Here is a 27,696-nt window from a genome sequence, read left to right as displayed (position 1 = left end):
TTTAGGTTGTGTCTGGCTTTGCTTGCTGTTAAATTAGGATTAAGCTTCCTCAGATATTCCAAGTCGTTTAATCTTGTCTGTTTTCTAGCTTATGAAATTTTAATATTGTTTCCTGTTCTCTTTGTATTCAATCTAACAAAAGTATGATTTTTATTGACTTTATTATAAAAGCCTGAATGCGAAGGATGAGTTCAAAAATGTTTGTTTCTAAGATGTTCTCCCTGTAATTATCACCACTTGGATACCAGCATTTAAAGGTGTGCTTTTCTTTTCTTTTCTTTTCTTTTCTTTTCTTTTCTTTTCTTTTCTTTTCTTTTCTTTTCTTTTCTTTTCTTTTCTTTTCTTTTCTTTTCTTAGAAAGCATGGTTATTAGGTAGCAGTTAATATGATGCCATTCCTGGGATTTAACAGAATTGTAATTCATATCAATGGCATATTTCAAAGTTATTTTTAAAATTTCACTTAAATTATTTTTAAAAAAACAATTTTTTTTAGTAAAAAATATTGGAATATCTTTTGGACTTTGGGTAAGTTACAGGCTTTTAAACAACACAAAATGCATTGACTATGAAAAATTGTTCTTTAAATCGTTTAAAAAATTGTTGTTTAAATCTTTAAAAAAGTGTAAAGCCTGCTAAGGGATTAATATCAAAAATATATAAAGAACTCCTACACTTCAATGTGAGAAGGACAAATAACAAAAAACCAAGAGACAGGAACCGAACAAGTGTTTCACGGAGAGGAAGCCTCTATGGCCACAAGCCTATGAAAGGCTGTTCAGCACCAGGGTAAGAAGGGAAGTGCAGGTGACAGCAGTGAGGTACGTTTCACTCATTCGACTGGCAAAACTGGAGATGTATACCAGATTCAAGTGGTGTAGTTTGCAACTCTGCAGGTGCTCTTACACATAGCCGATGAGGCTGTAAACTGCTCCACTTTGTTTGGAGAATAATTTAGTATGATCTCCTGCTCTGGAGAATAATGTAGCATACTTCCACTCCCAGGGCTATATGCAAGGGAAAATCTTTTACGTAGTACAAAAGGAGACACAGATAATAATAGTCATAGCAACACTGTTGACAACATTAAAAACCTCAAAACAATCCCAGAGGCCCATCAATAAGAAAGTGGGATATTATACAGCAGAAAGAAGAGAAGGACAATTTATATGCACCCTTTTGTAAAATTAAAAACAATTTATAACTTAAAAAATATTTATATATATTTCACGGATGTAATAATAAAAAAGAAGGGAAAATTGAACATAAGATTTAGAATAATAGTTACTTCAGATGTTGGAAGCAGAAAAATGGATTGGTGGGGAGGACCATTTGGTTAGAAGCAGGTTATTGTCAAGGTGTTAGCTTTTGTTTTAGGTGGTAGGTTTATGGAGTCCTTGTTACATTATTGAAAATAATTAAATAATTAAATACATTTAAAAAATAAGCCTAAAGGGCCTGATTTCCAAGGTGAAATAGAGATTCGTACTCATGGGGATCTGAGTTCTTTTGTTTTGTTTTTCAAGAAGCAGCATTTTGAATCCTGGACCAATGTTTTATAGTTAAAAGTTATAAAAATATATTGATCTAAAGATAACAAACTAAATTTTCTAGGTGGAGGTTCATATACTGATAAGTATCATATCCTTTATATTTAGTGTATAAATATTGATAGCTATTTCTGTTCTTTCATAGAAATTTTGCATTTTTTTCCCCTTTCTTAGGACAAAGTTAAACTATAATCCTCCAAAAGATGATGGATCAACTTATAAGATTGAACTTGAAGGGATATCGGTAATGGTTATGAGAGAGATCCTGGATTACATCTTCAGTGGGCAGGTATGATGAGAAACAAAGGAAAGAAGACCTAAGTAGAGGCTTCTCAATCTCAGGGTGAGGGTCTACTTTCATCCATTGTATGACAAAGTGACGCTGTCATCTTCATCTCTGTCATTGTGTGCTTTGACTTGTATCTCCTACTGGTAATGGCACCCCATGTGTGTGCTTCCAGGGCTCTGCTAAATTAAGAGAAGCAGAGGAAGTAATATCTTAGACCCAAATCCCAGTTTCTATTTTTACCGTTCTGAGTATGAGAGAGGAAGAACATGGGACACTCCCTTCACTGCTGTCTTTTTTGTTGTTGTTGTTTTGTTTTGGATCTTCTTTACTCCAATCTTGGTTTGTATCTACACTATTGGTGAATGTATTGTCTCCACAGCACAGAGATAGGAGCTTCCTTGGGCACTGGGGATTATTTTGTAGAAATAAAGAGTTCCTTATAGATCATTACCAAGAAAGGAAATTCACACTAGTGACAGGCACCTGTATTATGTTCATGATGCCTTGGTCCTGTTGCCTTAGTAGTGCCAACATCCCTGCCCGATCCACATCCTTTCTTCCTGATTTCCTTTTACTCTCTGTACCCACTTATATTTCTGAGATTTAATGATACCCAGGGAAGAAAGCAATGTTATTAAACTTCTTTCTTTTCCTTTGCCCTCCTCCTGTCCCCAACTATGTGATTTAAAGTATAGCATGAGGACTCTTAAGGAGAATCTCAGGTGTGAATCAGGGCTAGTTTTTTTAATGGAAGGAAGAGGTTAGCGTATCTTACATTTGGTTATATGAGAATGCATTTATCTTTATTCTTCTTGAGATCTTGTTCCCTCCTCTGTCCTTTGTTCCTTCTTCATCACTCTTGTTTTACTTTTCCCTTCTGTAAAGGCTGCTTCTCCTACATATTTTCTAAGTATTCTGAATGTATTACTTACTGTGTCTAAATACATTCATTCTGTCCAGAGTCATACTCAGTGATCCTCATCCTTTTTGAAGTTTGTTGTTTGATTTCATAATGTTATCCCCTCCCCTTCTCTTTTCTCTACATATTAGGTGGTGGGTGTGTATGTGTATGATTGTTAAAAATAGTGAGTTTAAATTCATTTGGGGACAACCCTTAAAATTCTGGAGCTACACTGTAGCATCACAAAACCAGGCTTAAGACCATCCTCTTGTGTAACCTGTAAAGACAGTTCAGCAGCAGTTGTTGCAGCAGCAGGTAACAAGTTATAAACCGGTAAGAGCATATCCATGGTCAGGCTTGGATTTGAAACTTGAAATCTTATTTACAGATTGACTTCTGTGATTTGTTCCCAATTTAAATTGAAAACCTTAGTTGCAGTGTAAGTTATAACAAACTCCTGAGTTAGCAGTTTAGTTTTATTGAAGTACATCGTAGTGTTTTTTCTCATGCATATAATTGAACAGTCTGTAGCCATCTGCTATCTTGTGGCTAAATTTATTGTCACGTAAGTGGGAGCTTTCCCCTTACGTGTGGCTTCCTCAGTATCTGCTTTTCACAGTTTTGTTGCTCCATTTCTAAGGTGATTGGCAATTACACACTTTTTTGGTATCTGTGGTACAAAATTTTTTTGGTATCTGTGGTAAAAATGTTTCTGGCCGTACTCTCTTATGAAATCTCTCCTTCACGTTTCCAAATGTAGGTGCAGTCCCCACTTTGGGGGAGTCCACTTATGATCGTGGCAATATTTTGCAGGCTCGTGTCTTTACGTGGCATTACTACTGCAGGAATAACTGAAGTGGGTGGAGGAAGAGGAACAATCAGAAAACTGAAGAAAGTTAAGGAAAAGTAAACATTCATAATGAGAAAAAAAAGCCCTTATATTAGGGATTTATTCCAAGAAGTAGTTTTGAGACCCAATTGTATCTGTTGCTCTGTATACAATGTTTTGGTGTTCAGAATGAGACCTCTGCCTCTGCTTGAGTTCAGTTCAGCATACCGTTTGCAGAAGAGTGAACATAATGGATTTGGAAGCTAGATTGTCAGTGTTCTAGTGCCAGTATTTAAAGAACCCACCTTCAGTTTTTTACCATAGAATGCAGAACTTTCCATTTCCTAAGGATTTCAATTAAGGTTTTTTCCTAAAGTTATAGAAGTAAGCAATGCGGACAGTTCACTTTAGAAGGGTTACTGGTAGTTAACGCTGGTACAGCAGGGGGAGAGCTTAGAAAAGCCAACCAAGTACACACTTGCTTATGATGGTAGAAGGCTCCTTGGTATCCTCACACTCTTGACAAAAACAGGGTTGAACCATATGAGATTGCCAATGTCCAACCATCTTTGAGCTACAGAAATGGAAATGTCATGTGGTTTGGCCTAATAGATCAGTGGTTTGAGTTTTAAATATATACATTCAAATATAAAATATGTGTGATACTCTTACAGATCAGACTAAATGAAGATACAATCCAAGATGTCGTACAGGCAGCAGACCTGCTACTGCTGACAGATCTTAAAACTCTGTGCTGTGAGTTTTTAGAAGGCTGTATTGCTGCAGAGAACTGTATCGGTATCCGTGACTTTGCACTTCATTACTGCCTGCATCATGTACATTACCTTGCCACGGAATACCTGGAGACTCATTTCCAAGATGTCAGCAGCACAGAAGAATTCCTAGAACTGAGTCCTCAAAAGCTTAAAGAAGTGGTTTCTCTTGAGAAGTTAAATGTTGGCAATGAGAGATACGTATTTGAAGCAGTAATTCGATGGATAGCACATGATACAGAACTAAGAAAGGTACCTGTCATTCCCAGCATGGCCTGATGTTGCCTTCTTATTTCTTTCTTTTTAATCCAAACTGTAGCTGTTTTATCTCTCTTCTTCAGCTTGACTTACAAAGTTGTGAAGAGGATGCTTAAGGTCGACTGGTTGCTGGGGAAACGAGGCGGTTCTCTGTCCTTTGGTTATTCTGAACTTTATGCTGTAAAGACTGTTGGCTTTTATTACTCAGAGTATAGAAGTATATACCCTAAAATGACTATTTCAAAACCAAGAACATTTTCTTGAAAAACTGGTTAATAAACTAGTCATTAAAGAATTTCACCTTACATAGAGTGCTCTAATCATTTGTTCAAATTTAGTGATTAAGTAGCAAAAGTATATAATTCATATTAGACATGAATATGTTAGATATTTCTGAACAGTAGGTACCGCGAAAGTGATTATATAGTAATCAGGATTTTTTTGAACATTGGCTTTTCTATATTTTTCTTGTAATATTAATGTTGATGCGTTATCTATGTTTACTATTTTATTGAGCTATTACTGTACATAATATTTCTGTAAATGCGATTTAATTCACAGCACATCCAAATATGTGAAATAAAGCAAGTTATAGCTGTTTTAACAATTGTTTCATTTAAAAATTTTTTAATTTACATATTTATGGGGTACAACATGGTATTTCCATACGTGTATGCATTGTGTAATGATCAAATCAGGGTAAATAGTATATCCATCAGTGCAGACATTTATCATTTGTTTGTGATGAGAACATGCAGAAACCTCTCTTCTAGCTATTTTGAAACATACAATATGATACTGTTAACTCTAGTTATCTTACAATGCTATTGAGCACCAAAACTTATTCTTCCTCTCCAGCTGTGGCTTTGAGCCTGTTGACCAATCTGTTACCATTGCCTCCCTCCATGTGGAGTCTAAAAAACTGTTTTCATAGAACTAGAGAGTAGAATGGTGGTTATAGCCATTTTTTTACTGTTTTCCTATTGAAATGTGAACCCTTTAAGGTGTGAAGAAAGCTGCTTGAAACTTTGCAGCAATACCTCAAATATAAATATAAACTCAATAATTTTTTAAAAGTGAATTTTTTAGTGAGTAGAAGGTTGGTGACTAGAGGCTGGGAAGGGACTAGGGAGAGGAGATAGGGAGAGGTTGGTTAATGGACACAAGGTCACAGCTAGACAGGAAAACTAAGTTCTAGTGGTGCACAGTAGTGCTAGGCACCTAGAATTAACAATAATTTATTGTATGTTCTCAAATGGCTAGAAGAGAGGAGCTCAGATGTTCTTATCACAAAGAAATGATTAATTTTTGTGATGATGAATATGCTAATTACCCTGATTTGATCATCATGCGTTGCACACATGTATTGAAGTAGAATTCTGTACCCCACAAATGTGTGCAGTCAGTACATTTCAATTAAAAAATAAATAAAAAGTAAACTTTTACTTATCAAGGCTATGGGAAGTAGAAAGGAAGGGGGCCAATAGAGCATATTCAAGCACTCTTGGCACTTACAACTTGCTTGTTAATAATCTGACTGTTAACAGTTTGTTTTCCTTGAGTTGGAAAATATTCTAAAATCTCTGTGTTACATTCTCCATTTCTTCTCTCCATCTTTTCTTCCCTGTTCTGCAGGTCCACATGAAGGATGTTATGTCAGCACTGTGGGTTTCAGGGTTGGACTCCAGTTATTTACGGGAACAGATGCTGAATGAACCACTAGTACGAGAAATTGTCAAAGAGTGTAGCAATATACCACTCAGCCAGCCACAGCAAGGAGAGGCGATGCTGGCAAACTTCAAGCCCCGGGGTTACTCGGAATGCATCGTGACTGTGGGGGGAGAGGAAAGAGTGTGAGTATGGGTGGGAGTCGTTTGAAAAGGGGTGTACCAGAAGAGAGAGTTCCATGTAAGCAAGAATTCTTAATATTTTTCAGTATCTAAAGCATAATAGCAATTGATTTTCTCCATGTTTTATACATTCTTTACAGCACTAACACTAGTAATGGTTATAAGCAGAACTATATAAAACACATTAACTGCTAATCAATTATTTATTTCCTTAGTTCACGAAAACCAACAGCAGCGATGCGATGCATGTGCCCTCTCTATGACCCTAACAGGCAGCTTTGGATAGAGCTGGCCCCTTTAAGCATGCCAAGGATCAACCACGGGGTTCTCTCAGCAGGTACTGTTCTGGGGTAAATTTTATGTAAACATGAGATCAAGTAATATATCATTTCAGGGTTGTACAGAATGACTCAAAACCTTTTAAAGATATAATTTTATTATAGCTAGATGATGTCATTTTCAGTGTAGGTCTAGCTTTCAAGACTGTGGCTAGGAGAAGAGTGTCTTATGTCAGTCCCAAATGTTATTATTCCCAAATCTTGAATACATAGCTGTTTTTAAGAATATAGCAGCAGAGCATTTATTTGATAACTGATAGAAAAGCAGATTTCAGTGATTCTTCCCTCTTGTTAGCTGTGTGACCAGTGTGACCATACCGGGAACACAAAATTTCTTTGAGCCGTGATATTCCCATCTTTGAAATTCATGTGGTTTAGAATTACAGTACTAATTCTATAAATTATATAAAAGCAGGCATTTCTTATGAGGCTGTATTAGTCCGTTTCTGTTGCTTATAACAAAATACTTGGAACTGGGTGATTTATAAGAAAACAAAATTTATTGCTTACAGTTTTGGAGGTTGGGAAGTCCACAGTGCAGGGAACACAGATGGTGAGGGCCTTTTTGGTGGTGACAGTGACCCAGGGGTCTCACATTGCAAGATGGTGGAAGCAGAGTGGAGAGAGAGAGTGACAGATTCTCCTCTCTCTTCTTTTAAAGCCTTCAGAATCAGCCCTGACCACCATTTTTAATCCATTCACTACTGCATGGTCCTATAATCTAATCATCTCTTCAAGGCCCCACCTTTCAATTACCATAATAGGATTTCCCACCCTCAACAGTTACAGTGGGGATTAAGCTTCTAATATATGAAACTTGGGGGACACAATTCAAGCTACAGTGAATTTTGGGGGGGACATAAATCAATCCACTACAGAGACTTTAGAAAATACTGCTTAAATGAGCAATGGTTTAAAGTTATTTTACTGCAGAAAGTATGTTTTATTTGACCTTTATAGGTTCGAAAGCTGCTATACATTATTCAAAGCTCTCACTTAAGGAGAAGATAGAAAGACTGTGATTGCTGCATTTCTCTTCACCTTGGACCTGCTGCTGTGGGTTCACCTGACAAGTGCCATTTCACATAATTCTAATTACTGACAGCAGTCCTTCTGGAATCCTTATTTAATTGTCTCTGCCCACTAACATTATCTTTAAAAGCTTAAAGTCATGCCGTATTATACCACACCATACCATACCATAAAAATGGTTAAGGCTATATATACTATGGTATGGAAATGGAATCATTTTATGAGTCAAAAAGTTATTGAAGGTATTGTTAGTAATAAAGAGTAGGACAGGTAGCCAACAGGATGTGGGTCTAGTTTCCCTCTTCTGTCTTCTCACAGTTAACTCCCTTAAATTTTACCCCATCATATGTACACACATTCATGATTTTCGTGCATATATACCTATCACAAAGGTTCCTGTATCACCGATTTTTGAAAATTTCCTTGTGGGGTTGGTATTTCAGACACTGAACAATGATGAGAGCAATCTGTGCAGTTGTATTGACATAAACTGAGAGCCTGCTCTGTATCTCTTTCTTTTCTTACCTTCTTTTAAACTGATTTTGACTATTTTTGTCATTCAGTTTTTCCTCTCTACCAATTTGGACATTATTCCTTTGGGGAGGTTACCTTAGAAATTATAGTCTGTATCTTAAGTCACCAAAGCCTAAAGTTAATCAGTACATTTACTCTCCTTCAGGATAGTTTTATTCCATTTTTCATGTTCTCCCATCTTATAATATTAAAATACATGATTATTAGTAACTATATACACATATGATATATGTTTTATGGATGGACGGATAGATAGGTAGTGTTCATTTAGACTTCCTGCTTGCTTTCTTTGTCCTTCTTATGCCTCAGACTTTTCACTTGGGAGCTTATCCTCCTGAATTTTCTTTAATGTGGGTGTTTTGGTGGAAAACTCTCAGATTTGTTTGTCTGCAAATGTCATTATTTTGCCTTCATTCTTAAAGGATATTTTTGCTGGAAATAGAATTTTAGGTTGGTATTTATTGCTTTTCAGCACTTTCCACTGGCTTCTGGCTTTCATCAGTATTAAGTCATTTGTCAGTCTAAAAATCTTTCTTTTCTCCAAGGTGTATTTAAGATTTTCTTTATTGGGCTGGCCAGTTAGCTCAGTCGGTTAGAGTGCAGCCTTATAATGCCAAGGCTGCAGGTTCAGATCCCCATACTGGCCAGCCACCAGAAAAAAAGAGATTTTCTTTGTTGTTTTTTTCCTTGCTATTTCACTATAGCATGCTTAGGTGTATATTTTATTTAAAATGTTATTATATTTGGAGATGGTTGGGCTTCTTTACTCTGTGGCTTAGCCTTTCATCAATTCTGGAAAATTCTTACTCATTATGCCTTCATGTATTACCTCTGCTCCATTCTCCTCTCTCCCTCTGCTTTTGGAAGTCAGATTAAACGCTGATACTCCATCCTCTGCCTCCTGTCTTTTTGTTATTGTCTATCTTTTTGTCTCTCTATGCTACTCTCTTGGTGATTTCTTTTGGTTTATCTTCTGTTCGATGAATTTTCTCTTTAACTCTGATGAATCTATTAAATCCATCCATTGAATTTTTTTTTATTTCTCAAGTTCTCTTTAAATCTTTTTCAAATCTGCTGTTATTTCTATAGTTCCATGTTTCCTTAGAATTACTTCATATTTGCCATTTATTTTTTATTTTTATTTTTATTTTTTTTGACTTTTTGTGACCGGTAGGGGATTGCAACCCTTGGCTTGGTGTCGTCTGCACCGCGCTCAGCCTGTGAGCGCACCGGCCATTCCTATATAGGATCCGAACCCGCAGCGGGAGCGCCGCTGCGCTCCCAAGCGCTGCACTCTCCCGAGTGCACCACGGGGCCGGCCCTGCCTTTTATTTTTTAAACATGACAAGCATTGTTGTTTTATTGTCTTTCTGATTACTACAATATTTGAAATCTTTGCAGGACTATTTCCTGTTGTCTGCTTCTGCTGGTTCTTCTCATAGAGTCTAATTTCTTGGTATGCTTGAGTGTCTTTGGCTGGATGTTGGTCATTTTATTAAAAATTATTTGTAGGAATAATTTGATACCTTAAAATCTTAGAATGTTAGAATCTAAGGCTTGGATGAAGGTACTTTCTTCTGCAGAAGTTTTCCATTTGTTTCTGCCAGTTGCCTGAAAACACTCCTAATTTGGTATTACTGTAAATGAAGTTCAGGGATTGAGATTTTCGAGGCACATAAGGTTTAAATATGAGTACTAATTCTGACTGGCCCTCATCCTGATGGTATAGAACTTTGGAGAGGATCTCTTGCCAGAAACCACACCTTCTATGGGCCTGGGGTTTAGATTTCTGTCTTTCCAATCCCAGGACAAAAGGTTCAGATTTTCCCAGAATGGCAAATGCCCTTAGAGCAAAATGGTTTCCATGCTTAGGAACCTCTCTAGGTCCCATTTTTTCCCTTCAGTTTTGCCTTTTGTCTTTTTGGCTTCTTATCTTCTAAGATTATTTTTAAATGGCTTATCCAGAAAATAAGGTGGTTTTTGGAGAAAAATAACCTAGTCCAACCATTTCCTGAAATAGGAAATTCAACAATTACTCTTAGATGCTGTTTTGAATATAAAGTGCACACAGATGCCTTGGAGCTGAGTACTTCTTAGGTCTTGCATGAACAGATGTAGGTTGTAGCTGGGGGATAGCATACATGAATTGCATGACCTAGAGTTGCCTGGTGATTAGTGGGTGGTGTCAGCCTTCTTTTTACACTACATAGTGGTGGGAATCCACTCAAAGATAGTAATGAGTAAAGCAGAGTGGTCAGAGTGACTCACAAATTTGGCTCTGTCACCAAGGATCAAACAAGATGTCCTGAGTTCAAAGAGAAGATTGTCATTGTTGGAGAAGGTTTCTTCAGATGCTGTCTCTAGAACCTGTGGCATTTATAGGTGTTGAAGAGTTACATTTCAGGTTTTCTGTGTGTCTCCTTTGATTTTGCAGAAGGATTTTTGTTTGTATTCGGGGGCCAAGATGAAAATAAGCAGACGCTGAGCTCGGGAGAAAAGTATGATCCAGATGCAAATATGTGGACTGCCTTGCCACCCATGAATGAGGTAGACTGTTGCTTTTGTCTGGTGGTTTGACATGTTTCTTTTCCCCTGAGCACTTGGGTTTGTTGGTTTTGTGTTTGAGTGTAGGAAAGAAGCAGCAGCCTTGCCAGTCCCCTGCCTGACAGTGCCCCCTGCCCCCCAGCCCTCCTTCCCTCCTCTCTTTCTCTCTCTTGCTCCTCTGGCCTCCTAGCAACTCCTTGTGCCTTCCAGGAATGCCCTCGCCTGGGCGTTTGCCTGTGTTCCTCGCTGTCCAGAACTGTCTTCTCCTAGGCACCTGCATGGCTTGCTCTCTTCTGCCCCTCAGCTCTCCTTTGCCCTTCTCTTCAAACCATGGGTCACCTTCTCACTACCAGGTATTTAAAATTTTTTATGTAAACTCCGGTGGCAGAGAGTTTTGTCTGTTCTGCTCAGTGTTTTATTTTCAGTGCTAAAATAGTGCTTGGCACTTAGTGGACACTGAGAAAATATTTGTTGACAAATGAATGTTAAATTCTTCAGGCATCTGTAACTCCAGAGAGCCACAGCAACTCAGAAGCAGTCATTGCCCATTGCTGTGTAAAAATAATTTTATCAAGCCAGAAGGTAGTAATTCTTCTCGTTGTGAGCTATTATGGATTAAAAAGTAATGATTCTGCTGGTGAATTCACCACATATTTTATTCCCTTGTTCTTAGAAATTACTGGCTTTGGGTTCTCTGTCTATCGTACTAGAGGAATGAGCTGCTAAGGAAGCCAGCAATATTTAAGAAGTATTACTAGGAGAAATGGTTTCGAACGTGGCACTTCTTTGCAGGAACTCTGGAATAAAATATCTATAATTTTTATTACATATGTGAATATTAGCTTTGAATATGGTCATTGTCCTTTTGTGTACAAAGATCTTTGATGTCCTTTCAGGCGAGACATAACTTTGGAATTGTGGAGATAGATGGGATGCTGTATGTTTTAGGAGGAGAAGATGGTGAAAAGGAGCTGATTTCCATGGAATGTTATGATATTTATTCTAAAACCTGGACAAAGCAGCCTGACTTGACCATGGTTAGAAAGGTGAGTACTGAACCTTGTGATAGCTAGTTTGTCTACAAATGGGATTTTGAAGTTAATATTTCTTAGTTTCCTAAATATGCCTTTAATATAACTGTATTAGAAGAACGTAGTGTTAAAATAATTAACATTATAGAAGCCTATGTTTATTAGTATCTTGCCTTCTGTCATCCACCACACACCAAGATAGGAAAGAGAGCAGGTGTGGGAGTGCACCTGCTGGTGGGCTCTGCACGGCGCTGCTGTGTGCTGAGTTCTCCAGTTGGCAGGTGCTTTGTGAATGCACTCATCTAGGAAGCAGCCAGATCTTCCCAGCCTCGTTTCTTAATCATCATGCAGGATTGGGGAGAAACATTAATCTACAGGTAGAGAGTGCCATTGCTTCCTGCGTAGAGTGGGGACAAATGGCCCGCATTAGAGGTCAGAGCGTGGTCGATCTTCACTTAAATTCCCTGTTGTTGTCAGGGAGTTTACCCATCAGGCCAAAGCTTCGGCCAGTGCCATAGGTATTTTACTTCGGGTACTGGAATACTCATGATAATGTTCTCTCACTATATGTGCCCTTTCAGCTAAGTTGTTTTGGATGGGAATTGAGCGACATCTTGTTCCATGGAATCTAAATCTTGGAATCTTCAAATAATGATGAAAGAACAGAGAGACTGGAAAGCTCTTTTAAATTTCAGGGTTATTTACTTCTCTCACTTAGTGAAATAGTATTAGAAGGAGTAAGAGCTCCTTTTCTGAGGATTAACAATATGTATATTACCTTGCTCTTCTCCTTTTTAAAGTCCTGTTTTGTAATATTGGAAAGAACCTAGTTTTACTGTTAGAAATCAAATCCTTTCCTAAATATCTTAAAGTGCGCTCTGGAAAAGTTAATATTTATTCATCTAACTTTAATAATGTTGCCTTTCCCCCATCGTTGTTGTCTCCTTTCAGATTGGCTGCTATGCATCTATGAAAAAGAAAATCTATGCCATGGGTGGAGGCTCATATGGAAAACTCTTTGAATCTGTGGAATGTTATGATCCAAGGACCCAACAGTGGACTGCTATATGCCCTCTAAAAGAGAGGAGGTGAGTGAATGTGGATATGGACTTTGTAGATTCCCTTACTGTTTATTGGGTCTGAAGCCCCTTAACCTAGCTTTTGTCCATCTTTCTTTCAAAGTAACCTTTTATTTGGTGTGGAATTTCCTGGAAAAATAAGGTACACATATTCATGAAATTTTGAATGCTTCACAGTTAAAACAATCATAAGAGGAATTAGGGCATCAGGACTTGAGCTGTAAATCCAATACCTAATAGGCTCTGTGTGGTCTTTCAGATTTGGAGCAGTGGCCTGTGGAGTCGCCATGGAACTGTATGTGTTTGGGGGAGTCAGAAGTCGTGAGGACATCCAGGGTGGTGAGATGGTAACTTGCAAGTCTGAATTCTACCATGATGAGTTTAAAAGGTAATTATGAATGGTTTCACGCAGCTTCTGCAGCTTTTTCTTTATGCTTTCAATGTCATCTTTTAGGTTTATTTAGTTTTGTTTTCAAGTTACTTTCTCAAATTATCTATTTAGGAGGTATGTCTAATGCATACTAGATATTTATTCAGTGACTTCAGATGTATTGGTAACTTAAAAGGAAAACCATAGAAAAATGTCTCTAAAATGTAGATCAGATCTTGACACTTAGTTGACTAAAATCATCCGTTGTTTCACTATAGCTTTTACGAAAAAGTTTAAACTGCTTAACTTAGCATATATGCCTTTTGAGATATGGCTTTTGTATACATTTTCTGCTACTGTCCAACCGAAATGCTTCACACTGAGCCACTTTTTTTCCCCAAACATGTATGATCATCTCAGTTCTGTGCTTGTATGCTGTTCCTTTTGCCTAAAATTTCCCTTCCAGTTCATCCATCCAGCTAACTAGGCCTTTCCAAAACTCTGCTATCACTGTCTAGAGAAAGCCTTCTCACATCTCCCAGTCTGATTTAAATTCCTCAGTCTGATCCCACAGCTCTATACATGTCCCTCTCTGGGGTTGTAACTGTTAACAGCAAGGAACTCTGTATCCTGGCTTCTGGCATCATACCTGGCTCGTATTAGACACTCAAGAAAGTATTGATTAAATGGATGAAGTGTGGTGTTTGAAATTCTTGAAACATCTGACAAGCTGCCGTATATGTCTTGTAGAGTAGATAATGTCCTCCTCAACCTCCCATTTTTCCCCCCTTCACACATATTATTGTAGCCACTAAACAGTATTTTTATTGCAGTAATGCTCACATGTTCAAATCCTAAGGGAGACTGCTCTGCTGAACATAATGTTGTTAGAGCATTTCAGTCATATTACCAGAAGGAGGTGCCATAATATCATGTTTAATTTCATATTTTCTTTGATTAGGGCAAATAATGAGCAGTTACCAAGATGTTTGAAATACATATGTTACTTGACTTCTAGTGTATTTTAAGTTTAGGATATTTGCATAGTCTTTTTTCCTCCCCAATTATAAGGGTGGACTATCTTAGGAAAATTTATTAAAGTATGAGAGCAATTAAGAGGATACTTGCTATGGTAAGGTTAGAGGGCAGAATTTCAAAGACTTCTTTCTATCTCTTCCCTTAATATATTACTGTGAGGGCTGACTGCCCAAGGTAAGAAGTAGTATATTAATTTCCTGCCCAAATGAATCTTGAGATACTGTCTAGCATTAACAAGTAGTAGCTAATGTGTTTGGTTTCTGGTGAAATATCGATATGAACCTTTTTCATCATGATTGAATTACTATTTAGACAGTATGAGTGAGCTAGTAACTTTCTTGCTACAGGAGTCAAGTTTGCTTATGTTTTTACTATTTTTTGTCCCTAATTTGATTGCATAAAACTTAAATCTGGCTGTAAAGCTTCTCAGTCTGCCCTTGATTTGCTATAAATTTGTAGAGCCTTTATATTTCTATCAGGTTGTCTCATATTTGTAGTTGATGAGCTTTAAATATAACTATTACTTGCTTTAAGTTCATAATTATTAAACATTAAGTTCATATATTATTATCTCTTGCTATTTAAAAGCACTTCTAAATAAAATCCATGTATTTTCAGTTTCCCCATATCTAAGCTCTCCAATGTTTATTGTAAATAAAACGAAGAAAGCTGTTAATTTTTCTTGTCAGTGTAATATACGGGATTCTTACCTGTTTAGATAATTCTCACTCATTTAACTCATTTACTCTTCCAAACAGCCTCTGAGGTCGAAGTAGTAGTCTTATTCTCGTTTTACTTGTGAGGAAACCAAAGCACAAAGAGGTTAAGTCACGTGCCCAAGGACTCACGAGTAGTGAGTGGCAGAGCTGGAATTCCAACTCAGGCGTTCTGGTTCCTGGGTCTGCCTTTTCAACCACCACACTATATTGACCTAAAAATATAGGTTTTCCCATAAATATCTATAGGAGAAAGTAACATATAGGAGTAGTTCATTTCTTAAAAGATCAGATGTTTCTAAGTGTATTATATTTGCATATTATGGAAACTGTTGCCAGAGGAGCAATCTGTATTCCATTGGAGAATATTTAGATTGTTTCTAAGTAATCACTTGTCTTTCCTGTCTTTGTTCCCTATTTTTAGGTTAAAACTTTCCTGGAAAAATGCCATATCTTATTATTTTCTGTGTTTCTGAATAAAAACAAAACTGTTTGAAGGAAAGTAAAGAAATTGCCATAAGTCATTACCGAGTCATAGTCACAACTTAATACTCTCAGAAAGACAGTTTCTACATTTCTGTTCCTTGTGTTCCTCTTCTGTTCCTAACACCACCGTCCTCCCAGTTATCCATACTCAGAAGAGGGATGTCCTTGATTTTCTCTTGTGCTTCATGTCTCAGCAGTTGCCAAGTCTGATCTCTTCTTTGACCCTTTGTAATAGTTTTCACATTCACCCCACCTTCATTCCTCTGCCACCACCCTCAGGAAGCAGACAGTCCCTCATGATGTCATAGCCTTCTGACCAGTCTTCACTAATGCACTTACCTGCTTGTGCTTTTGAAAGGCGAATCTGGGGCCGGCCCCGTGGCTCACTCGGGAGAGTGCCGCGCTGGTAGCGCCAAGGCCGCGGGTTCGGATCCTATACAGGGATGGCCGGTGCGCTCACTGGCTGAGTGTGGTATGAGCAACAGCGTGCTGAGTGTTGCAATCCGCTTACCGGTTGGAAAAAAAAAAATAATAAAATAAAATTAAGAAAAAGAAAGGTGAATCTGACAGAAACTTTGGTTATTTCATTCCCCTGCTCAAAATTCTTTGCCGTTTCCAATTGCTTACCAAATAAAGGTAATAGTATTTAGCCTCCTACTCAGGGTCCTCCATGATCTGAGGTTAATTTCTGACCTTTTTCAATTTCTTCCTTTCACATGTCCTGTACACCACCTCATGTCTCATAGCCCTCCTGTGTTTTCTTGCCTCTGTGCATTCACTTAGCCTAGATGCCCCTCTGGCTTTCATTTTTATATGTAAGTCATGATAACTCTTCTTTGAGGGTGAGATCTGTCAGTCTCCTCTTTTGGTCCCTGAATGTGTAATCAGAATAGACGTACTTGACAACTGGCAGAATCCCCATATTGGTTTTCTCACTATGGATTGGGCACCATTATGGCAGGAAGGGCTAAGTGTAAATTCCTGGAACTATCTTTCCCAACCAAGATGGAAAACCAGAAGCAATACTGCATCCTGGGGAATCTGCAGAAATTATGCCACCATTATGGCATAATTAAATGACTTGAAAATGCAGGTGTGATGATACTTATCACATCTCCACTTAATTCATTTAGAAAAAGTAGAAAAATGAGATGAATCTTGGAAAGTGACTGTACTTTCATAAAATTAATCAGGTGATTATGCTGATCACAGATTCTGTCCCAGAGTTGTATGAGGGTACTTCAAAACGTTCATGGAAAGATTAATATTATCTTTTAATTCTATTTTCCCACAAACTTTGTGAGTACCCTGGTATCATATGCTTTGACCAGCTAATGTTTATTTCTTCATACTAATTTGCAAGGATCTTCAGAGGCTGTTTGCTTTTACCTGGCAGGGACAACAGTACACCTGCACAGTCTTTTCTGCTGTCTGCCGTGTATTTGGCCACAGAGATTTTGATGATCTTGACATTCTGCAAAGCATCACATTGATCTACCCCATTAATCACATTATGCTGTTGGTATCTGATGGTCAGGAAGAAGCAAGTGAGACATGTGAGACATGTGCACTAGAGGATGGGAGATGAACCCCACTCCTGACCACATGTGTATCAGTCACCATCCACTCAGAAGACAGAAGCCACACCAGTCATTTGAGTTTAGAAACTGTAATACATGTGATTATTAACTAGTTAGAGGTGGTCAGCTGTTAGAAGGGCTGAAAGAGGACTCTGGAGAAAGCAGAAATAGCTAATGTTGGAAGCACAGTGATTACCTTTAGGGCTGAGAGAAAGCACCCAAGGAAGGAACAAATTGGGAGGAGTCCACCTTGCTCTGCAAGGCTGAGATTCATCCTGTTGGAAGACGGTGTGCCATAGCCCACTGGAGGGCAGAGCACCGGGGTGTCGGGGCCACAGAAACTCTCTGGAGAATGTGCATCCCTGCTCTCGTGCACACGGGTGCGCGATGCAGTAGAAAGTGGAAGGTGACTGAGCTGGAAGAGAGGCCCTTTCCCCTCCCAGCCTTGCAGCCCTCTGCACTCTGGGGACAAAGAAGCAGCTGCTGACGTGGTCCATTTCTCTACTGTGTGTGTGTGTCTTTAACATGTCCTGTTTGTCTGGACCATGGTGTTCTCTGTTTCGTTGGCTTCTCCACTTACTGATGTTATTTCTGTCCTTTACTTTGGGTTTATTTTGCCCCTCCTTTTCTAGTTCCTTCAGGTAGAATTTTAGCTCGCTGAGGGTAGGCCTTTTTATTTTTCTAAAATGCACATTTATAGCTTTAAATTTCCCGCAGAACACCACTTTAGCTGTGTTCCAGACACTTTGGTATGTTTTGTCTTCCTTATCATTCAGCTTGAAATATTTTATTTTTTTCCCCTTCCCTCTTCATATTGGCTGTTTTCTATTGATCTGCCTTCACGTTTGCTGCTGCTTTCCTTTGTCATCTTCACTCTGTTGTCATGACCACCCAATGAATATTTTAATTCTGAAATTTCTGCATAATTTGTTTTTAGATATATATTTTTTTATTTCTGTGCTGAAATTTCCTATCTTTTCATCATAAGCATATTTTCCTTTCCCTTACTGAGCATCATTATGGTAGCTGTGTTCAAGTTCCTGCCTGATAATTCCCGCATCTGAGTCATCTCAGAGTTGGCGTCTGTTGATTGTTTATTCCCTTGAGAATGAGTTCTCATTTTTCTGGCTCTTCTTTTGTTGAGTAATTCTGGATTACATCCTGGACATTGTTAATATTATGTTGTTGAGGCCCTGAATTCTTTTACATTGCTTTAGAGTGTTGCTCTGAGAGTTTTAGTAGGCAATTAACTTGGTTAGACTCAAGTTACAGGCTGTTTCACCTGCAGTGGGTGGCAGCTTAGATCTCAGTTCAGTTCTTTAAGCCTTAGTTACAAGCATACATGGTCCCAGGGTCAAAGACTCAAGGTGAGTGGATACGCATACATTTAGGGGTCCTTCTCTACCTCTCTTTGGGGTTCTCTGCTCACACTTTGGTGATCCCGGTTGTCTCAAGGCTCCTTACCCTGGTTACTGATTTCTGATTCCTGTAGCCAGAAAGAAGGCCAGGTTTTCTATAGGAGTGCAGCTACCCAGAGCTGACACCCTCAGGCTGCATTCAGGGCAAGCGTCCGAGTCACAGAACCTCACTCCATGTGGGTTGCTTGCTCAACTTTTGGTTTCTCTCCAAAATCTCTTGCCTGCTTTTGTTCAGTTTCTAGAGCCATCGGGTAGTTGTTTTTTTGTATTTTGTCCAGAGGTTATAGCTGGTACTTGGAGCAGCAGCAATTTAAAAGCTTCTTCTGCCATCCTGGAAGCAGACACCTCACTAGAGCTCACTATTTGTTTCCTCCTCTCTTTTCTCCTTCATTGTCCTCCTTCCTTCTGTAGCTCTCTCCCTCTCTTCTTTCCTGTTTTTCCCTTCCTACTTTCCTCTCTCTGAAGCTCACTGTTGTGATTCATTCTGTATTTTAAAGTTTCATTCTCAGGGGAAATCTTCATTGTCAGTTATCAGAGGGACACATCATTGTAGCCTCCAGTACGACAAGCCTGTGTTTGAAAACATTGTAACTAAAGGCATGATATTGCTGTGTCCGTTACTGTCATTTACTGTCTACTCTGTGCCAGACACTGTGTAAAATACTTCACATTGGCTGTTTTATTTCATCCTCACAACAGTCGTCTGAGGTTGGTGATGGTATCTGGTATCCCCACTTTATAGATGAGGAACAGCCTAGGTTAGCTAAATCGTCCAAGGTCAGCGAGGTGATAAATGACATTTGAAACCATGTGCCTCATATACCTGTTTTATAAGCAGCAGCAGCTAAGTACATGATCCATTTAAATTTTCAAATTCTATTTAATTTGAAGCTTCAGCATTACAAAAAATAGAACAACTAAGTTTATTTTTCTGAAACCCAGGAACTCTGAATCATTGATCTGCTTAGGACCAAATTTGGTATATCATTTACAAAGACCAGTTTCTTCAGCTTTGAATAATTATTCCAGGGATGAATTATGTTAAATCCTCCACTCTGCAAAATTATTCTGAAATACCATTGTGTTCTGGTGTGCTTTTTCAGTAATCTAGTCATATATGTCTTAATTTAGACGTGCCAGTTACCCTTGTGAGTGTACACATGGCCCTGTTAATGAATTTGCTAGGGAGAGTTGTGTGCCTTTCCACTGAGGTTGATCCTGGTGTTCTGGTTTAGCTAATGACAAGCCATAGTGATACCATGTTGATTTGTTTGATGCAGAACCTGGGAGGAACTTAAATGCTGAGGTTTAGTTATTTTTATGTTTAGTCCTGAAGACGTAAAATGCAAATTAGCAAGTATTGTAGTTTGACATTTTTCCAACTTTTTCTTTCAAAGGCCTGTTCAGGGTCTCCATTTTCCCTTTTCCCTTTTCCTTTTTAATGGAGACAGAGTAAAAATCTGTATTCTCAGTTCCAACAAACTGCCTGATACCAGTCAACATTAAGATTTTTAATGACTCAAATGTTAGATGAATACATTTAGAAGTATGGAGAGGTAGCTTCATTTCTGAGTTGTTCCATGATCTTGGGCAAATCATTTTGCTTCCATGTTTCTTGGAATTCAAAATATGGAAATTAATACTTTATAACAATCTGGGGACTGTTTATTGAAATAAAAGTGGTTCGTGAAGTAATTTTATATATGTATTTGACATCGAGGTGCTCTAAACCTATGCCACTGGCTTTTTGGCTGCTTTCTAGCACAGTAGAGATAACAGGAACAATGCTCCACAATGTTGAAAACATTGTAACTAAAGGCATGATATTGCTGTGTCCATTACTGTCATTTACTGCCTACTCTGTGCCAGACACTGTGCAAAATACTTCACATTGGCTGTTTCATTTCATCCTCACAATAGTCGTCTGAGGTTGGTGATGGTATCTGGTATCCCCACTTTATAGATGAGGAACAGCCTAGGTTAGCTAAAATCATCCAAGGTCAGTGAGGTGATAAATGACATTCAAAACCATTATGCTCCAATAATGAATTAGGCCTGGAGATTGGTAGCTCTAAAGGCTGTTTAGATACATTCCCAAGGTCCTACTGAAGTCTGCTGTGACCTGGTTATGCCTGTTAGCTATTAATGGGAAATTGTTTAGTCCTATTACCCTGAGTGAACATTATTATATAGCAAGGTCTAGATTTGCTTTAAAAAAAAAAAAAACAAAAAAAACCCCAACTTTTATTTTGGAACAATTTTAGACTTGTAAAAAGTTGCAGAAATAGTCAAAGAGTTTTCATAAGCCATCCGCTCAGCTTCTCCTAATGTTGACAACTTACATGACCATAGTACTAACATCAAAACCAGGGTATTTATAGTGTACAATATTTTTAAGTAAGCTACAGACTTATTGGAATTTACCAACTTTTCCACTATCGTATTTTTTCTCTGTTCCCGGATCCAATCTAGGACCCTATGCTGCATTCCGTTATTGTTTCCTTAGTCTCCTTCATCTGTGATGGCTCCTTAGTCTCTGTGTTTCATGACCTTGATACTCTTGGAGATTATTGGTCAGTATTTTAGTAGTCTGTCCCTTAATTTGGGTTTGTCTAATGATCTCTCGTGATTGGATGAGGTTGTATACTTTGGCAATACTGCAGAGGCAATGTCGTGACTTTCTCTACATCATATCAGGGAGAAAAGGTCAATATGCTTTACTGCTGGTGATGTTAACCTTGATTACTTGGGTAAGGTGATGTCTGTTGGATTTCTCCACTGGGAAGTTACTGTTTTTCCCATTGTAATTAATAAATTTCTTGGAGGAGATCATTTGAAAATATGCAAAACTGCTGTTTCTCCTTATTCTTTCACCCACTAATTTTAGCATCTAACCACAATAGTTATTATTGTGGTGGTTACCTAATGGTGATTTTCTGTTTCCCTCATTCCTTCTACACTTATTAATTGGAATTCTTCTGTACAGGAAACCTGTCTTTTCTTCCTGTTTTCTACATTTCTTTCAGTTATTTATATTAGCATGGATTCATGGATATTTATTTTATTCTTTGGGTTATAAATCCAATATTATCATTATTGATTTTCCTGCTCACATTGTTCCAGCTTTGGCCATTAGGAGCTACTTCATGTTGCTCCTGTGTTCCTTTGACATGCCCCCATCTTTTCTTAAGCACTTCCTGTCTGGCACCACAAGATACTCCAGGCTTATCTTGTGTTTTCTCTGCCTTAGCTCCGGAATCAACCACTTCTTCAGGAGCACTGGATCTTTTTAGTGGTTATTAAATTGATTTTCAACAGAGGTGCCAAGGCAATTTAGTAGGGAAAGAAAAGCCTTCAGCAAAAGGTGCTGGAACAACTAGCTATCTGTACGGAAAAAAGTGAACTTTTACTCTTACCATACACAAAAATTAACTTAAAATGTGTCATATGAAATGTGCACAACTTCATCCAATCACAAGAGATCATTAGATAAACCCAAATTAAGGGACATTCTACAATATAATAAATATAAAAGCTAAAACAATAAAATTTCCAGAAGAGAGCATAGGAGAAAAATCTTTGTAACTTTGAGGTAGACAAAGATATCCTCGAAAAACACAGAAAGCATGATTATAAAAGAAGAAAACTAAAATATTAAGAATTTCACAATTCAGTAATAAAGATAGTAGGCCCAATTTTTAAAATGAGCAAATCTTGAACAGACATTTCACAAAAAAATATACATAAAATGCCAATCAGCACATGCAAAGATGCTCAATATCATTGGTCTGCAGGGAAATGCACACCATTAAAATGGCTAAAATTAGATACACTTGCAGTACCAAGAGTTGACAGTAATACTGAGCAATTGGAATTCTCACATGTTGCTAACTGGAATGCAAAATGGCAGAACACTTTGGGAAGCAGCGGGGCTTTTTCTTATCAAGTGGGATATACCCTTATCATAGAACCCAGCAGTTCTGTAAAATAAGCCCATAAAAAATACTTGCATTGTCATGTTCATGACAGCTTTATTCACAATAGCCAACAACTAGAAGTTACCCAAATGAATATAAACAGGTGAGTGGATAAACAAATTTTGGTACATCCATGTAATGAAATACTGTGTAGAAATAAAAAGAAATTACTGATGCAAGCAACAGCCTGGATAAATCAGAAACCTTGTGCTGAGCAAAAACAGCAGATTGGGAGGTACACGGTGTTTATGATTCGGTATATATAACATTCTAGCACAGGCACAACTAGTATCTACGGTGGCAGGAAGCACATCAATGGTTACCTAGAAGTGGAGTGTGGGGGTCAAGATTGGTGCGTGCCTAGTGCTATTATTGATGGCTCACCAAATTTTGTCATCTCAGTCTTCCTAGATGTTGTAGTCATTCTTTTGATTTCCTCACTTTTGATCATCGGCTTTATTTTCAGGTGGATCTACCTTAATGACCAGAATTTATGCATCCCTGCTAGTTCCTCTTTTGTTTATGGAGCTGTACCTATAGGAGCCAGTATTTATGTTATTGGAGATCTTGATACAGGTAAGAATGTTACATTGATTTTGTTGGAATGGTTTCGTGGTGATTCCGAGGCACACTGTTTCACTTTTACTTATTTTCATGGTTTAGGTACCAATTATGACTACGTGCGTGAGTTTAAAAGAAGCACAGGCACCTGGCACCACACTAAGCCACTCCTTCCATCTGACCTTCGCCGCACTGGGTGTGCAGCCTTACGTATTGCAAATTGCAAGCTTTTCCGCCTGCAACTTCAGCAAGGCTTGTTCCGTATTCGTGTTCACTCACCTTGAAGAGGAAGCAGAGCAGAAAGCGAGATCCTGACCCAAGTGCACCATGACATAGCTTTACGTAAGGGAGAACCAAGACAGCACCTGAGACTTACTCTGTTTACTAGGTTTTGGGTATGCTAACTCTTTGGTGGTTTTATAACACTAAAAAGCTTGAGCTTCAGCTCTTGTTTGGGAGAACATGTAATTGTTGAATAACTATGTGTGAAGAATCAGTTCCTCCAATTAGATGCAAGTAAGTGGAGGCAAGTAAATATCCAAAGGAGGAGGTAGTGGGAATTGGTATAATGTAAAATATTGAAGTTAATACTAAGGTGCATTTTCTGTGAAGGGAACTCATATCTGACTCTTGTGTTCAAGTATGTGGCTTTGGTAAACAAACAAAATCCGTATATGCAAATCAACATATCCAAACATAACAAGGTTGCTTTTCTGCTGCACTTGGGAGGCTACATTATGCCTAACCCTGCCCAGTGAATTAAGGTTTATGCCTAAAATGTTAGATTGGACTATATGCCAGTGAGTCTCCATTTATTACTAGTATTCTGTCCTGAAAATCTTTTTAAACTATATTATGATGAATTGAAACTCAGATAAAATTTCTCTTTTATAATATTCTATCTTAGTAATGTAAAGATTCAATAAATTGAAGAGTCAGGTTGCAGCCCTCATTTGAATGCAAAGGAAGTTGCTAACTTCTGTGTTAATTTCAATTAAGATATGTCATACCATGATTTCTGGGGTCGTACTTTTGAAGTTGTGAAGGATCTCATGCAGTGCTATTCTTCCTTTTCAGTTGATCAAAACCATTTTATAAGTATGAGGATATTAGTGAGTAGGAGATTTTATGAAAGAAAGATCTGAGTCAGACAAATCGTAAAGGTCTGCTATGACTGAACAAAACAAAACTGTCCAGACAAAATATGTAGGGATCAAAAACTTTTTAATATAATCTGTCTGAAAGCACACAAAGTCTTGTTTACTACTGTTTAGGATTTGAAAACTTGTCTTAGAACGAGAATCGGTGTTCAGAATCGAGTCTTTGTAATAGAATTTTCCCAATGCCATTCACTAGTAAGAGTTTTAGACAAATTGTGTTATGAGTAGAGTTTGGCTGGTAGAGTAAACTACCTCAACTTAATTTTCTTGTGTTCATAGTAGAGCAAATAGCCTATCTCTCACTCCCACCTCAACTGACTCCACCCCTTTTGGGGAGAGAAGTTGGCTTGCATTAGTGGAGCTTACCTTGTAAGATATTTTGTTTTCCATTCAAATTATGCCACCTTAGTGAAATTTGGGACTTCAAAGTGCTTGATTACTTCATAATTTGAATTTTATGCAATATCAAATTTCTAACCAATTTAATATAGAGTACTTCATTTTAATTGTTTTCTATAGCTTTTTTTCCTCCTAGAATGGCTATAAGCAGCAGCATTTTTGTCTTAATGATTAATAAATGTATAAATGTATATCCTTTGGTTGTAAATTTGAAAACAGGAGTTTCTTCTAGAAACTTCCTATATGGAATGTTTGTATGCTATTAACATGCATATGAAACATCAAGTATGTTTTCCTACCCCTGGACATAAAAAAGAATGACCTATATGCAATTATTTTTCTTATAATGCTTTGAAAGTTGCTGAAAAAAGTTATTCCCAGGCCGGTTCTAAAGAATGCTGTGTGTGGCACGTTAACTCTCCATTCTGGCTGTAAGATACTTGGTGAGAGAAGGTACATTATAATGTTTTTATCTTATACACCAGAGGCTCTAGGCCTGATGAGCCACACATTCATGTGATCCCATCAAATTCAACATGTCAATCAAAGCCAGGCTTAGCATTTTATTGTGTACTGGTAAGCTGTCATCTGCACATTTTTCTAGTGATACTCTGGATATCTTTTAATCAAAACTCAAGCTATGTGGCCACTGCAAAGAAAGAAAATTTTCTTTTTATGATTAGGTGTTAGTTTTAGAGGAAACAGATTGCTAAAAAAGTGAATTTGCTTTGGTGAAATATCCTGTACAGAGTAGAACCTCAGCATTCAGAAGGTGCAGTTGTGGAACTTTAAAGGTAGCAACTGACATCCTGTTAAAGCCATGATAGTCAGCAATTCTCTTTTCTTAATTTCTGAAGTTTAAAATTCTTCCCAGTCTATGCCAGGGCTTTCCAAGGAGACAATTCATTATTTAGGAGTGAATGGGTTTCTATTGCAATATTATCAGTGCCTGCATGACTTGGTAAATTCATTTTATAAAAATAGTTTTCTTAAAATTCAGTTCATTGACATAGTAGCTGCAGAAATTAGATAGTGTTTTATAAAATAAATTTGCCACATAATATGGGATGCAATAACCAACAAAAGCTGCTAAGTGCCAAACTATTATTTCACTATATATAAGTACAAAAATATTGTTTTGCAGTGTAGGGATGTATTTAATTTTATTATGTTCTAAAATTAATCATGACTTTTTTGTAAATTACAGTTATTTCAGTATTGTGAAATAAATTTTAACTCATTTCATGCAGGTTTGTGTTTTAACATTCCACTATGCCTTGAAACATCATTTCTTGATAATTTTTGATACTTCTTTCTCCGTAAGGCAGTTTTACCAGGTCTAAGTTGGAATTGGTGGCTGAGGATAGGGCTTAAAATTTTAAATACAGATATCTTTGGGGGAAGTGCAATTTGTTTCATTATCCCACCAACAAGAAGGAAAGTTTTCTCAGGTGAGAGCAAGTGAATATTTAAAGGATCCCTCCTAGGCTACAGTTTAAAATAGGTCTGTTTGTTTGTTTGTTTGTTTGTTTAATACATCCAAATATAGATTTTTTAAAGCTTAAGTGTTTAATTTAAAATGAAGTTTTTTTTGTTTTTGTTTTTGATAGTGCTTATATCCTGTGAGAAGTGTGAGATGAGGGAGTGTGCGTGCGTGCGTGCGTGCGTGTGTGTGTGTGTGTGTGTGTGTTGTGCTGTGACTTGATAAGTCTGTTTGTATATGTTTACTCTTTGAATTGTAGTTCCAAACTACATATTTTACTGTCTCCTGGTGCTTCAGATAAATTCTTGAGCCTGTCGACCTTCAGTTTATACTACTGTGTTAGACTCATGTTAAGAGTAAATATTGAAATGTTTGCAGTTTGTAATGTTTTACTTGGTGTTTACATTGCTCTTTAGCAGGATTAAAAATGGTGCCTACCAACTGTAGTAGTTGGTAGGCTGTATAGATCTGGCATAACAAATTTCTAATTGTTTAGCTTAGTGTTTAGCAGTGAGGAGTTGATAGCTAATGGTAGGCTTTTTTCAAACTGGGTAACAACCAAACAAGAATATTTGGGGGTATGTTGGACTGTGTATTTGTATTGAATTGTGCTGTTATATTGCACTACCACTTTAATTATGACACTTTCTTCATTGATGGTTTGGAAGTGTCATTTTTATAATTTATAAGGGGGGTGTGGGTGGGATTCCCTAGGCAATATATAGGAAATGCATTCTTTGTGTTGACATGGTAAAGATAAAACTGTCTTTGCTATGCCATCTAAGTTACTCGTGGGGGTAGTAAGGTTGGTTTCTAGAGAAATATCTGAGTTACCTTGTTCCATCAGGGTTCCCTTTGGTACCTTTCTACTTCAGTGTACCAAACCAGGGATCCCAAAAAGTTTTCCAAAGAGTGCTAAAAACACTGCAGTATTACCTTCCAGAATGTTAGCTTTTTTGATTAAAGAGGCCTTCTGTGGTCAAATGAAGACATTTGATTATTTGGGCAGAAAATGAGATGCCTCTTTCATTGTATCAATTTAAAGGTGCTGGAACCCCCTGAAAAACACCAGATGGAAGAGAAAGGCAAGGCTGCTTTTCTTCAGTGGCTGCCCCTTGAGCCACATGAGCCCTGGGGAAGCCAGTGAGAGAAGAAACAGGGTCAAGTACAGCAAGGCCTGCCCTAGGTCAACCAATGAATGTTTATTGAATACCTACTAAGAACTGTGCTGAAGTTTCTGAGAGCTTAACAGTAATGCAGATGTCATCTCGCCCGCCCTCTCTAGATTGCAAACGCATTGTGGGAAGGGCAAGGACACTATCTTTGTCACCTGCTGATCTCAGTGCTTGCACGTAGTAGGTAGTCAATAAACGGTGAACGAATATAGTATCCATGTGATCACATTGATGTTCTTCCCTGGATTAAAAAGTGCTCTCCAAGAGTGACTGATTTTGCTGGATTTTAAATGAGAAGATTTGCACACAGATGGGCTGGCCTCCTA

At 37.8% G+C, this 27,696-nt stretch overlaps 1 protein-coding gene across 1 annotated transcript in view; it reads left to right on the top strand.

Annotated features, from left to right (window-relative positions):
• The window catches only part of GAN (gigaxonin), a 52,195-nt gene extending 26,331 nt beyond the window's left edge, over positions 1-25,864 (top strand). Inside the window, exons 2-11 of the mRNA XM_063110783.1 lie at positions 1,724-1,838; positions 4,243-4,593; positions 6,235-6,452; positions 6,665-6,786; positions 10,788-10,900; positions 11,794-11,943; positions 12,880-13,016; positions 13,267-13,395; positions 23,059-23,168; positions 23,256-25,864. Coding sequence (XP_062966853.1) covers positions 1,724-1,838; positions 4,243-4,593; positions 6,235-6,452; positions 6,665-6,786; positions 10,788-10,900; positions 11,794-11,943; positions 12,880-13,016; positions 13,267-13,395; positions 23,059-23,168; positions 23,256-23,437 — 1,627 coding nt within the window. The 3' untranslated portion in view covers positions 23,438-25,864. The remainder of the gene's footprint in view (positions 1-1,723; positions 1,839-4,242; positions 4,594-6,234; positions 6,453-6,664; positions 6,787-10,787; positions 10,901-11,793; positions 11,944-12,879; positions 13,017-13,266; positions 13,396-23,058; positions 23,169-23,255) is intronic.
• Positions 25,865-27,696: the final 1,832 nt, after the last annotated feature.

The sequence above is a fragment of the Cynocephalus volans genome, chromosome 10, assembly GCF_027409185.1.
Source record: "Cynocephalus volans isolate mCynVol1 chromosome 10, mCynVol1.pri, whole genome shotgun sequence".
NCBI classification, from domain to species: domain Eukaryota; kingdom Metazoa; phylum Chordata; class Mammalia; order Dermoptera; family Cynocephalidae; genus Cynocephalus; species Cynocephalus volans.
This window is presented reverse-complemented; position numbering and strand designations above follow the sequence as displayed.